Source organism: Xenopus tropicalis, chromosome 2 (assembly GCF_000004195.4).
Source record: "Xenopus tropicalis strain Nigerian chromosome 2, UCB_Xtro_10.0, whole genome shotgun sequence".
Classification (NCBI taxonomy): domain Eukaryota; kingdom Metazoa; phylum Chordata; class Amphibia; order Anura; family Pipidae; genus Xenopus; species Xenopus tropicalis.
This window is the reverse complement of record NC_030678.2, coordinates 86,522,115-86,535,272: the sequence shown is the minus strand read 5'-3', so window position 1 is coordinate 86,535,272 and position 13,158 is coordinate 86,522,115. Positions and strand designations below refer to the sequence as shown.

Here is a 13,158-nt window from a genome sequence, read left to right as displayed (position 1 = left end):
CTCTGTATGTTACCACCTTCAGCAATCTCTTCACTGTCTCAGTGCACTGCTATATCTCTGTACAGGCTATGATAATTCATATATATCCCAGCAGCACAGTTTGCTTTGGCAAAGTTGCCATTTCTGGCTATATCAAGTTACACCCTTAGATGGCTTGAACCAGATCTCTCCATGCCAAAGCTTGCTTCTCCATCAGATTTTCAATCATCCATTTTTCAATTTTGTCACAAGCTGCAGAATCCCAGGACTTATTCCTTAGCTTCTGCAAGAAGGATAAATAAAATACAAAAAAAACAAAAAACACATGAATTATTCACAGCTGCCTACCACATGTTTTCGTGATTAGATCATAACTATTTGAGATCAGTTAGAGTCAACATTAAAGTTGGCAAGAGGTGATGTTATAACATTGTGGCCATTTTGCATATACAATGTATAACTGGAAAGTTTCACCTTCCTTACAAAGGAAAAACTTGCAGAAAGAACACTCAGCATCAATGGATGGAAAGTGCAGCTGACAACGTTTTATAAACTATTAACAGACTATAGCAGTGATACTATACTGTGTGTATAATTAATTCAAAGCACCAAAACTCGTTTTGGTAATGTGATGCGGTATTGAGTTTACAAGGGTCAATATTCTAGCAAAACACTTCCACACTAACATCCACAGACTCCAGTGAATTAGTGGCCTCTAGTAACTAACTCAAAATAGTAAACTGCTTTTAGATATGTACTATAGGACCTATCATCTTTATTTCCAAAGCAATATAAAAGGCTTGTTTATAATATGAATAAACATTGACGCTAAATTCATACTCACATTAGACTTGCTCTAATTTCTAGAACATTTGTAAGTTAAAATACCAGAACACAAAGAAGGTGCCATTTTTTTTTTTTTTTTTTTTAAAAAGGTCAAAAAGCCAAAGAGCCTAAAGTAGGCAAGAAGTTTAATTGCTATCCCAAAACATCAGAGATATGGCCAACCTAGGCTTAGATTGAGAAACTTTTTGCTCCTTAAATTGCATTTCTCATCAGCTCAGGATCAGTCATTCCCTTAAAATGCTTACACACATATTTAATGTGGTAGACTGTCTTACTACCACTTATTTTTAGAGATACTTGTTTGTGCGTCAGGCTTTTCTTAAAAACAACTCAAGGTGATATTCTGGTGTGGTGCAACAGGAGTCAGTTATAGATGTAGGGCAAGCCTATGAAGCAGCGTCAAACCAGTGCAATACATTTATCAGTCTAAAAAATATTTTACTTAGCAGCACCAATAAAACCAAATGTGAAGTTTATTGTAATGAAATAAATGCAGATAGTTTTCACAAAATAATGCTTAAAGAACAAGGAAACCTTAAAAATAAAAACAGCTCTAATTATTGGCCATTACATGTATATCTACTTTCTTCTATAGTTTTGTGAGGTAAACCATTCTTTTATAAAATGAATTAAAAGCTGCTGTGATAAATGTATCTTTCTCCAGAAATTAGCGGATTCCAAGTACACCTGTGTGCACTTAACCTCTAAGGGGCCCTGGGCTTGTGCATAAATTCCTTCCGTAACCTACCTGAATGTAATAAGCTGACCCCTTGGCCCCTCCTGGCTTATATTGTGCAACATATGATTTATGGTAACCTGTTGCTATAGAAACGCATTGAAATGGAGGGCAGCTTTAAAGCTCCTGTGCTTGCTTTTGTTTATAGTGTATCAGCGAGTGGAGGAGCAGTTCACAGCTGGTGGGATCTGAACTAGTACAGCATTAATTTTAGAAACAGAAATAATTTGTTTTATTTAGCAAGGAGACACTGGGGGAAGAGACGTAAAAGCCGCAAAGCCTTTCGAACAGGCTAAATTTGAAGAAGCAGTGCGATAGAATGGTAACAATATTAGAATTTTTAATGCGGCATTTCTGGAGGGGGTTTAATGAGGTATCTTCTGTATCTTTCAACCAGAAGACCAAGCAAGATGCAGCCCTTCTGACATCACACTATGCAGGTAGAAGGGTAGGCAGAAGTATGTTATGTACAGAAGGGTCCATATTACCCACCTGAGTAAAACTCTCCAAGATGACCCGCATACATTGCCTGTGAAGCAAGAAAAATGTGTAAGTTATATGTAATTATAGACATAATCTATGTAAAATTAGCAGGACAGTCTTCCAAAACAGAATCATCACACCCAAGAACAAGGGAAAAGAAAGTGAAAGATGGGGAAGGAATGAAATAAGTCAGGAGTGAACAAGAAGTTGCACAGAGTTGCCAATAACTGAACAGATTTTTCCCTCATTTTATTGCAAAATGCAGACTTAATTTACAGGCATTAAAGCAACTTGGAAACCTTTTTATAATAATTACATTAAGAGTGGAAACTGTTACAAATGATCTATTTTATATAGACTGGCTTTTAAAGCTTTCTGGCCATGAAATATTACACAGTCTGCTTTCAGTTTATATGGACATTTAAAGTTTACCATTTATGGCCTGCACAGTTTAACCAGTACCGACAGGGCTGTAAAATCCACAGCCGAGCCAACGGGTGCATTTCATCATTGCTGTCAGCAGTGATTCAACTGCACAGATGATTTCTCTAGATGCATTAACGTGTGGAGAGTGGTATTAGGGAATGCTTTTACCTTGTTTGCGATGCATGATTTACAGATCCTGAGTGTCTTGGCGTGATTTTTCTTTTCTTTATAAAGGTTTAGGAACCTTGCCATTTCTACGATGTCCACAGCCCACTGGGAAATCTCCGGCCTTTATCAAATTAAACTACAAGTAACTTTTTTTTCCTCTTTGGTTTCTCATCTAATTAGTATTTTTCATCTTCCATAGCAGCTTTTGCCATGTTACCACCCACCATTAAGTTACCAGAACAAAAAATCCTAGAAGGGGCTAAAAAAATTTGCATCTGGGTATTTTAGACAGAAAGCATATTTTTTTTTTTTACAAACTGGTGAAAGGTCGACCGCATCTCTTTATAACTTTGGCAGTGCTGAAGGCAATTTTTTTTTGTACCATTGTCTTGCCCTAGAACAAAAACAGGCATATGCTAAAGGGAAAAAGTAAAACAAAAGGGGGCCCTAACAAAGCATAATAGAAGGCTGACTTGGTGGTGCAGTTTTTGATGCAATTTTGAAACGAGCATAAAATGTCACCTTGCAGGGATATTTAAATTTGTTTTTGTCTTTTTTGTTTGGTTTTTAACCGGACAAAGACCAGAAGATCCATTTAAAAGAGCATCTGAAGGGAGGCTTTTTACCCTGTGACATAAGTTACATTTATCATTTAAAAAGAGAAATAGAAAAAACAGATTTATTTGATATCATGAAGTGAATAAACAGCACATTTATGCTTTATTAAGATGCAAAGAAACTTTTCGTTGACAAATGTCTGTAAATACATTAAAAGAGTTCACCTATTTATGCAGGTTGTTTGTACACTTCCTATAAATAACCTATATAGAGGTCATTTTTGCCCTATATATATATATATATATATATATATATATATATATATATATATATATATATATATGCACACAATTCTAAAATGCATTTTATATTTTAACTGCCATGAAATTTAAGCAAAGCCACAATATTTCACTCTTATTCATTAATGTACTCAAATGGGGGAGAAAATTTCCCAGATAGCAATGAATGTTTAAAACCAAGACATTTCTGTACACAGAAAATGTCAATATCCCCAGTTGAGTATTGCCTATTTTACTGAAATGTGCAAAGAAACCTTATGCCGAATGAAATACTAGCTTTGCTCAGAGAAACTTTTTTACATAAATATTTAGCACAGGAACACCAATGCCAAATACACCACACAAAAGGTGTCAAAAAGTAAGACCCCATTTTCCCCACTCCCTAATTGTACAACTTATAAATTACACAATCTTACATAACTGGCAAAGAGGTGTAGTTTCAAATTTCTGGAAATCAGCACTTTCAAGTGCAAATCACTTTCCAAGCAGATCTTTTACATCCTTTTTATTGTAACCAGAACCCTATAACCTGTAGAGCAGGTTAAAGGGACACTATCATCAAAACTAAAAAAGTTGAATGTGGCTGAAAACCCATAATGTTGAGCAGACTTAGTTTGAAAAAAGAAAGAAAACATTCTCTTTAATTTAGAAAATTACTTTTTCTGCTTCCAGAGTTTACTGTAATTTGTGACTAACCAATTCCTTGCAGCCACAAAAAGTTCTCTTTTCTTGAGAAGTTTTAACAGTCTTTATGACAAACATCACCATCCATAAAATCAAAACACAGGGAGGCCTGAACACAACAGTGGAATGTAAAAACTATATAAAGGGATATTGAAAAGGTTATTTTAAATGCCTTATATGAAACCCTTGCTTCAAAATGTAACTGCAGGGGAATGTGATGATAGCATCCCTTTACTCGGACACAGCCTATTATTTAATATACAGTTTCTGCAGCTAAATGTTTATACTTTGATTTTAATGTTTATCTTACCTCCCTATTTGTGCATAAGTGAATTAAGACAACATTAACCAAGTTTTGTCCATAAGGTTTAATAACATAAAGTGGATTTTAAGTACAAAGTCAAAAGTTTTTGTTTTAAACAGCATACAATATTACAGCTACAATTTTAACTACTCAAAGTAATGGGATTTTGAAATGCAGCTTAGTTCAGGACAAAGAACCTAAAGCTATAGTTACTTTTGTTTATTTAAAGAAACTTGTTTTGAAGTCACTTTGAAAAACTACCCTTTAATGCAGCTAAATTTTACATGTAAAGCATTTTGTATTTTTTAAAGTTTTTGTTTCTTTAACAACGCAAAGTAAAACGATCTAAATATTAAAAAAAAGTCTGCCTATTTCAGAGTTGCTCCATTTTTTTTTTTAAAATTGTCCTTTCAAAGGAATTTGGGAAAAGGGAGCTATATGAGGGAGGTCACAGAGCACAGAGAATTTACTTGTGTATTGTGGGTTAAGGAACAGGAAGTCCCGAACACAAGACATCGGTAAACATGGTTTGGATGAAAAGATGTTCAAAAGCGCCCATAAGGATGTTCTCTGTATGCACCGCCCTTCAAAGGACGTGAAGAGGGAACCTTAAGTGAAGGTCGTGATCCATTCCAATTATCTTGTCCTTAAAAACAAATACATATACACACAATTAAAAACTACAATAGTAAAAAAAAAAAAAAAAAAAAAGTGCGAAGCACAACAGTAAAAAGTAATATTCCTATAAGTTATTAATAATGGCAGTCACTCCCACCCAAGCCCCCCCCCCCCCCCCCCAAAAAAAAACATTACCAGTTGAACATAATTCCAACTGCAAACATAAAATTCCATTAACACTGCAGGAGCTCTGTCAGTCAATTATTGTGGCATAAACAGCCTTTATGTCATTTCACTCTAAAAGGGCAGATGTTACAGATGTTAAACCCCTCTTACAAGTGCCCAGTAAAGAGAAGAGATTCTTTTAAAAGGATCAAAAAGCTGTCAAGCAAGTTTACACAAATTATCTAGGTTTTTCTTTAAAATGTAATATAAAGAACTTTGCAGTTGTTCATTGTTTTCTACATGGGGGAGCATAAGAAAAAAAAAATTTAAAGACAAAATATCCCTTTTACCATAAGTAGGAAACATAATAGCATATTTTAAAGAGAATGAAGACAGATACAGCCATACAATGGTCAAATACTAAATTCTTCATGTTCTAGAGGTACTACACATCAAGCAAATTACATTTATTTATTTTTTTTAAACTTGATGTTTATTGTTTTTATCATATTTGGTAAACATATAATTGTATTTACATTAAACGTATGCATTTGTCAAATGGAACAAAGATTGATTATAAACATTTGTCTAGTTTGCATATGCTATATCGTTTATATATTTGTGGCCTGGCGGCCTACCTTTTAACTGGGCACGGGTCACATGGCTGTAACACCCTGGGAAATTAAGACTATGGCTAGCCCCATGTGAAGTTTCAAAATTAAATATAAAAAAATCTGTTTTTGAAATACAGATTTCAATGTAGGATTCTGCTGGAGAAGCTCTATGAACTGATGTGTTTTGAAAAACACAGGTTTTCCCATGACAGTATTCCTTTAAGCATAACTGAATGAGCTTATGTCATCTTATTTATCAGTCTAATTAGATAGGGGACCTTATCTATCCACTCCTGGATACTTACCATAACTCTCATACGATTCAGGACCCTCTCCATGACCATAATCATAATATTCAGTCTCTCTGAAAATTTTAGATAAAGAAAATGTACAATTTTAGTACAACAACAACAACAACAACAACCATTTGTAAAGCACTTTTCTCCCGTAGGACCCAAAGCGCATAGCAGAATTTTATAATTTTTACTAAATACACTAAGCTGCATATCTAGACTTTGCACAGATGCTATGATTTCCAAATATTATAATGCTTTAATAGCAATAAAATCATATTTGGGACCAAAAGAACACTAACTGAGGTAAAATGAAACTTACCCTTGGCTTTGACTGTAATATCCCTCATAACCTTCATAGCTTGGCTCTGCATAGGAGTCTTCATAACCCTTAAAAAATGTTTACAATTAGCCTTTAAAGCAAGGGAATTAATAGAGAACTAAGTCTAATACAATGCCTACTATACTACAGGTGACCAGCACAACCTAGGACAGTACTGTCCAACTGGCAGCCCACAGATCCCCTCTGTGGGCGATATCCCTACAGTGAGCACCAACCATTTGGGTTTTTGCTGTGCTACCACATTAATATGGGTATGGTCTTAAAAGTTTGTTATAACATGGTTTGAAGTGGTGCGGTTTAAAAAAAAGGAGAGTGGTCAAAACTGGCTTCCATTATCAGTCCTCTACAATTTAGCCCAGAAAAATTCCAGCCTTTGGTACCACAGAAGTAGGACAGCAGTGACCTAGGAGGTTAACATTTGTAAAGTTATTAGGAGTATTGTTTAACATTCCAGTATTCAATGACAACAGCAGTCTGCAAACCCATACATAGACTAGGTCCTCAAAACTAAATAATAAAAATGTTGTAGGACACTTACATATTCATCATATGTTTCAGGTGCAGGAGGTGGAAGAGAGATTCTCTGGATAGCAGCACCACGGGCTCTTCCAGCGGGTGCACCTCGGCTAGCAGAGGAAGGGGGTACAGGGCGGCTCACACTAGCACCACGCGATATGGCTCCACGTCCGGGGGCACCTCTTGGAACAAGAGGGCGAAGAGGCCCAGCCCTGCCTCTGTTAATATAAATTTGTACATAGTCTCATCCAAAACCCTGAACATCTTGCATACAAAAGTTTACCTTAAAGGGGGAAAAAGGGCTGACAGGGGGGAGTGACACCAAAAAGTAACAAACTTGCAAAGCTTCTGCTGTAACCCTTAGCAAATGTAAGTCAGAATATCACAACTGGCAATGCTTGAAAAGCTAGGGTTATACAGTACTGAAGAATGCTAAAAGGAAAGGTGAGAGTTCGGTTGGAGGCTGACCCAGGTTAAACAATTTTTAGTTTTGTTTGACAGTTTGATTCCTGCAAGGAGTAACATAGCAGCTAGCTGCCTTAGAGATTACCTAGAAGAAGGAGCTGCAGCAGGTGGTGGACCCCCTCTGCCCCTGGATGGTCCACCTCTTGTTCCACCTCTGCTTTGCTCTGGTGGTGCTCCATTAAGATAAGATAGCTCCATAAACTGTTCCTGACAGATATCATCCATCATGTCCTGGTATGAAAAAGACTCAGGTGTCAGCTAAAAGAATAAGAAAACTGTTTACTCAGGACTTTGCTGCTGAGTAGTTTTGAAGATTAACAAAAAAAAAAAAAGTTAGTTAGTGTTCTACCTGCTATGCAATATTCTAATTACAGCCATCAACACCTAACCACACATCCATTGACATCAGTTTACTTCTTTACATTTATAACATAAAAATGAAAAATGAGCCAACAACTTTACTATCACTATATGGTTACAATAAGCTAATTTAAAAGGTCCAGCGGAAGACAAACTTTTCAGAAGTCAAAAAAGTGTGGACTTTTCTCCTAAATCTATAATAATTTCAGTGCTTGTTTAAACAGCAGCAAAAAAACTACACACATTTTGCTTTTGGCCAATTCCTAAAAGTTTACAGTAAAGTTATAGAAAAAATCCTTTGACTTTATTCAGTACTTACTTAACTAATACTTGATTAGGATATTTTTACAGCAAATTACATTACAAAAAAAAATTGATTACACATACCGGAACCAAGAACTTCTTGACTTCTTCCATTGCATGTGCCATACGTGTATAAGATTCACATGGTGGTCCAAAGACCTCTATGAACACATGAAGGTCCATATTCAGATGGCTGTATTTGGGGTCCCCTCCTTTCCGCAGCTCTTCTTCCTGAAATCAATGACATGATTATTACTATGGGTTTTCCTTTTACACATTACACTATTGGTCTGTGAGGCTACAATTTTATTGTTACTTTTTACAACTTTTCTATTCATGCTCTTTCCTATCCATATATTAGTCCCTCATTCAAATTACTCCCTGGCTGCCAAGATAATTTGGACCCCAGCAAACAAATAGCTGATAAAAGCCACTGAAAATTTACTGAAAAAAATAAAAAAAACAAAACAGGAGAGCAGCTGAACGTGAACTAAAAAAAAAAAAATTATATATATATAAAATGAAAACCAACTGCAAATTGCTTTGTATCACCCCAAAATTTTGTGTATGTGCCAGAATGAGGGACCAGATGCCCATGCACTAGCTACACAATTAGATGGTTAGGAGGGAGGGGAAAAGTGAGAGCTGAATTGAAAGTTTAAGTACTTGTCTGCCCCGCCTCTATGCTTAAGGCATAAAGGCGGGGCAGGAAATATTTGATTGATAGCTTTTTTAATGCCTTTATAATGGGTTTGAATGTGTTAATATAGAAATGAATTTGGGTTTCATGTTTAATTTGAAAAGTACAGGTCCACTTTAACAGGAAAAATAAATAATTTAGCCCTTACCTTTGCCTTATCTCTCATTGATCCCTTGCCAAGAACAGAGATTTTTGCTCCAGTCTCCTCCTGTAACCTTTTGATGGTGTTTCCCTGTGGTCCAAGGATCTTTCCAACAAAGTTAAACTACAAAATTGGGTAAAAATGATGATTACAAAAGGCTTCTTTACACTTCCCAAGTTACACACTTCACTTACATATAAGTTATTTATTAACTCGCAATCATAATAATTTGCTTTTTAAATCACATATGGGGTGAGTGAAGAATCTTAAAAGCAACAAAGACAAGTTACAGCTAAAGCGACGGTCCCCAGATTTTTTTTATCCTTGAGCCACAATTCCAATCTAAAAACTTGTTATAGATCAACACAAGTATTCAAAAAGAACCTGGGGTACCAAATATGGACTGTGATTGGCCATTTGCAGTCCCTATGTGGACTGGTAGGAAGCTATGTAAGATGACCTAAGTTGGCTATACATGCTCAAGTAGCGTAACCCAATTTTGACTACTCTGCCCAAACCATCTGCTTGGAAGGTTTGTTTCAGGTTGATTTTAGCACATCGGCACATAAAGGCATTTAGCGAAGCTGCAAAAAAGCAACAAAACAGAGCCATCCCTGTGTAGGGTCGACACGCCATCAGACCACTGAAGATCAACCATTGCATAACAATCTTTAAGCCAGTTGCTGCAAAAAGACTTATTGCAAAGTTTCCCTACAGTTTCCTCAATGGCTTTACATGTAATTAGTTCAAAGGTGCCATGTGGTAGAATGTAGCCCAACAGTGTTATCAGACTGGAGTGACTGGTTGATTTGTTCAGGTCAGGAATCTTTAATGTATGTTGCGGCAACCTTCTCATGTAAGCTTTACAATTGTTTCCTAAAGAATCTTACCTTGGGATACAGCTTGACTGGTATCAAAATGCGCTCTTTTAACTTCATGTTTTTATGGGAAAATAAGTCCAGATAAGTATCTTCTTCATCTTTCTTGGCATCACCTCCCTTCTTCAGCCTTTCAATTTCTGTATAAATTAATTTGGATGTTTTTATTATCTTTTAAACATTTTAGCACAACTGAGCAGTGGCAAGAATTTCAACCTCTTTTTTGGGGTATCCCCTACTAAAAGGCATCACAGCATAAAACAAAAGTGCATAGAGTGAACAACATTTTGTGTAGAAACCTACTGCCAAGTATATTTATTCTGTGGACAATCACAAAATCTATAGAAAAAAAACTTCATTTAATACGGGTATAGGACCCCTTATCCGGAAACCCGTTATCCAGAAAGCTCTGAATTACGGAAAGTCCGTCTCTCATAGACTCCATTTTAATCAAATAATTCAGAATTTTTAAACTGATTTCCTTTTTCTCTGTAGTAATAAAACAGTACCATGTAATTGATCCCAACTAAGATATAATTAATCCTTATTGGATGCAAAACAATCCTATTGGGGTTAATTAATGTTTTGATTTTTTAGTAGACTTAAGGTATGGAGATCCAAATTACGGAAAGACTCCTTATCCGGAATACCCTTGGTCCCGAGCATTCTGGATAATGGGTCCTATACCTGTACCAGGCAATTTCCACCCAGCTTAAAAAAAAAAAAAGACCAATTCCATCCATTCTGCGCAGAAGGATGGAATCCTCCCATCACCATGCTTATGGGGCAACATTTTGCCAGAAAATAAATCTTTTGCACTTTCTTGCCAAAGCCCAACAAATGCACACAGTAACAGGAGGATAGCATTACTTTAAGTGACTGCACAAGTGGGGCATATTGACATCAGCCTTACTAAAGGATGGACAAGAGTTCACCAGGGCTACCCTAAAATTGCAAGAAAGCTTCACTGTCACTGACAAACACTACTAATGCATTTCATTCTTATCCTTCTGATCTACCACCCCCCAAATCTGAACGGGAATACCCAATGCACAATAGAAAGAACAGAAATATAGGGTAATCTGCAGGGGAAAAAATAGCTACAGCCCTTCATTTTAAAACACAAGATTTGTAAAGACCAAGGAGTCGTGTGAGGATAAAAAAAAAGAAATCTGATTGGTATTATATAGACTTCAAGTTTACTTCTAAGTCTGTATTGGTATCGAGGCTACATTTGTAAAATTGAAACACTACATAGGAATAGTCGATCATTTTTTTTTTTCAATCATGCAAAAGACAACCGCACAACTAAGGAGTAAATGCATTATATTAATGCAGCTTATAACTAGGAAAAAATAAGCAAATGAAATCTTTGCCTTAAAAAAAGTCTTGGTTCAAGCCTTTGTGGTCCATCATAAAATCAAAGCACCCCTAGCTTCAAAAATACATGACAAATACTAACCATACAAATAAATGAAACTACTGACCAATCGCCATACTTCACTTCCAAACAGGTATTGCAAAGCAAACCAGTTTTTACACATATTGTAACCCCCACACAGTCCAATGCTTTAGCCAAACATATATATAGATCCTTTCATACAATACAATTGTAATCAATGTTAAAACTTTTCAGTTACAAGGACTGTTGGAAATGTTTAAGAAATGTTAAACATGTTAACATGTAGCAGAAATAAATTCTCTCTTGCACATACAATGGGGTTTATACCCTGACCTCCTCTAGACAAAGAACAGCTGCCAACAGAGGGAGGAAATCGTCAGTATCTCTCACAGAACAAAGAAGCTTTTATGTAGAAACCATGGGCAAACAGTGCCATTTGGATCTCATTCCCTTGCTACATCACAGAACTGGTAACACAGCATATATACATTGTACAGATTACCACAGCAGGTCACAATAAATGTACTCACAAGACAAAAGATATGAAACAAGCAGCTGCCCCCATATCTACTAATTTCCAAACAAATAAATAGGTAACCCTATTAATTTGTTTGTAGAACCACATGGTGACTCTACCTAAGCTGATCAGAAAACCCTGCACTACACTGATGAGCCCCAAGAAGGGCAAAACCGGTCTGTAGTTGGGAATCTGATCAGCTATTGTCCTGGCTTCAGCTTCAAACCCAGTGGGTGAGCTGTAGCCTACAGGATAAACCCATGTAAATGGGATTTTTTTTTTTTTTTTTAAGAGTCTGGAATTCATTACCAGAATTCCTTTTGTTTACTAATTTCCAACAAATTATTCATGTTTCCTAAAGAATAAGGACACAGCACCTTTTGCTATGTAAGGGATATATATTCTAATAAAGGGTAAACAGAAAGGCTGTGGGGGTCTGACTGAAGGCCATACAGTGTGATTTGGGGACAATGCATTTTCTCCATCAGATACTTCACGTTTAACATATCATTCCCTAAATATTTCTGAAACAATGATTATAAGACAACGCGGACTTCAATTAAAGGGTCTGGTCTTAAAAGGGATTTGGAAATGACAAAACAGTATCTAAGTCGGCCTGTATTGCACCCATGGGTTACACTGTGTGTAGCATCATACAGGGATATGCCTATGGGAAACCCAGTAGCAGCAACATTCGGAAGGCAGTCCCCCAATTTGTCTAACTTCGAACAGCAGCTGCAAAAACACGGCCGTGGGGGAGGGTTGGTCGACAAACCAGACACTGATCCACAGCATGCAGTGAGCTCAAAGCCGCCATTATTCTTTGCAACCTAACACACGCCACATGGCCAAGCATAGCAGGCCCGAATGCATAAAGGTGTTTTTACTCCAATCCTACTACCTAGGCCCCTGGCCTACTCCCTTTGTCCCCCTCACGCCAAACCCTTAAATGAATACACCCCGCCCGAGCCCGACTCACCCTTGCCCAGGAGGCTCATAGCGTGCGTGAAAGATGGGTCCAGGCTGTCCTTCTCAGCCATCAGTTCGGGTAAGTATTTGGTCTCGGTCTCCATGTTGCTCGGTTCGGTGTTACTGGTCGGCAATACGCTCAGTGCTGGTGTCGATAAGAAAATCCGCTCGCACTTGCACGGCCTCAACAAAAGAAGAGATCGTAGCTAGCACCGCCCACCGGAAGCAACGTAACACCACCTGGGGAGGGGAGAGCGAATTAAAACTGCGCGCTAGGCAACACGGGATTTCCGCTCCCCGTACAAAGAAATGAGACTTGAATGAAAGCGTAGTGTATTAAACATGGATTCTGTGTTTTGGATGGCTAGATACGTGACAAAAGATGGCACG

At 37.0% G+C, this 13,158-nt stretch overlaps 1 protein-coding gene across 4 annotated transcripts; it reads right to left on the bottom strand.

Moving 5' to 3' along the window:
• khdrbs1 (KH domain containing, RNA binding, signal transduction associated 1) lies at window positions 1-13,158 on the bottom strand. Of its 4 annotated transcripts, XM_031895995.1 has the most exons (11): window positions 12,779-13,158; window positions 9,893-10,020; window positions 9,009-9,125; window positions 8,245-8,391; window positions 7,583-7,755; window positions 7,055-7,250; window positions 6,496-6,563; window positions 6,186-6,244; window positions 2,639-5,129; window positions 2,054-2,090; window positions 1-262 (listed from the first exon to the last, which is right to left on the bottom strand). In XM_031895995.1, the coding sequence occupies exons 1-9, from the start codon at window positions 12,870-12,872 to the stop codon at window positions 5,029-5,031; spliced, it is 1,083 nt and encodes a 360-aa protein (XP_031751855.1). In that variant the 5' UTR covers window positions 12,873-13,158; the 3' UTR covers window positions 1-262; window positions 2,054-2,090; window positions 2,639-5,028.

Bases quoted from the DNA above. Each gene is read 5' to 3' on its own strand.
- khdrbs1 (XM_031895994.1), bottom strand. From the start codon at position 12,872: ATGGAGACCGAGACCAAATACTTACCCGAACTGATGGCTGAGAAGGAC. The intron at 10,021-12,778 runs GTGAGTCGGGCT...TAATTTATACAG, and splicing joins TATGAGCCTCCTGGGCAAGG to AAATTGAAAGGCTGAAGAAG. The intron at 6,245-6,495 runs GTAAGTTTCATT...TAAAATTTTCAG, and splicing joins TATTACAGTCAAAGCCAAGG to AGAGACTGAATATTATGATT.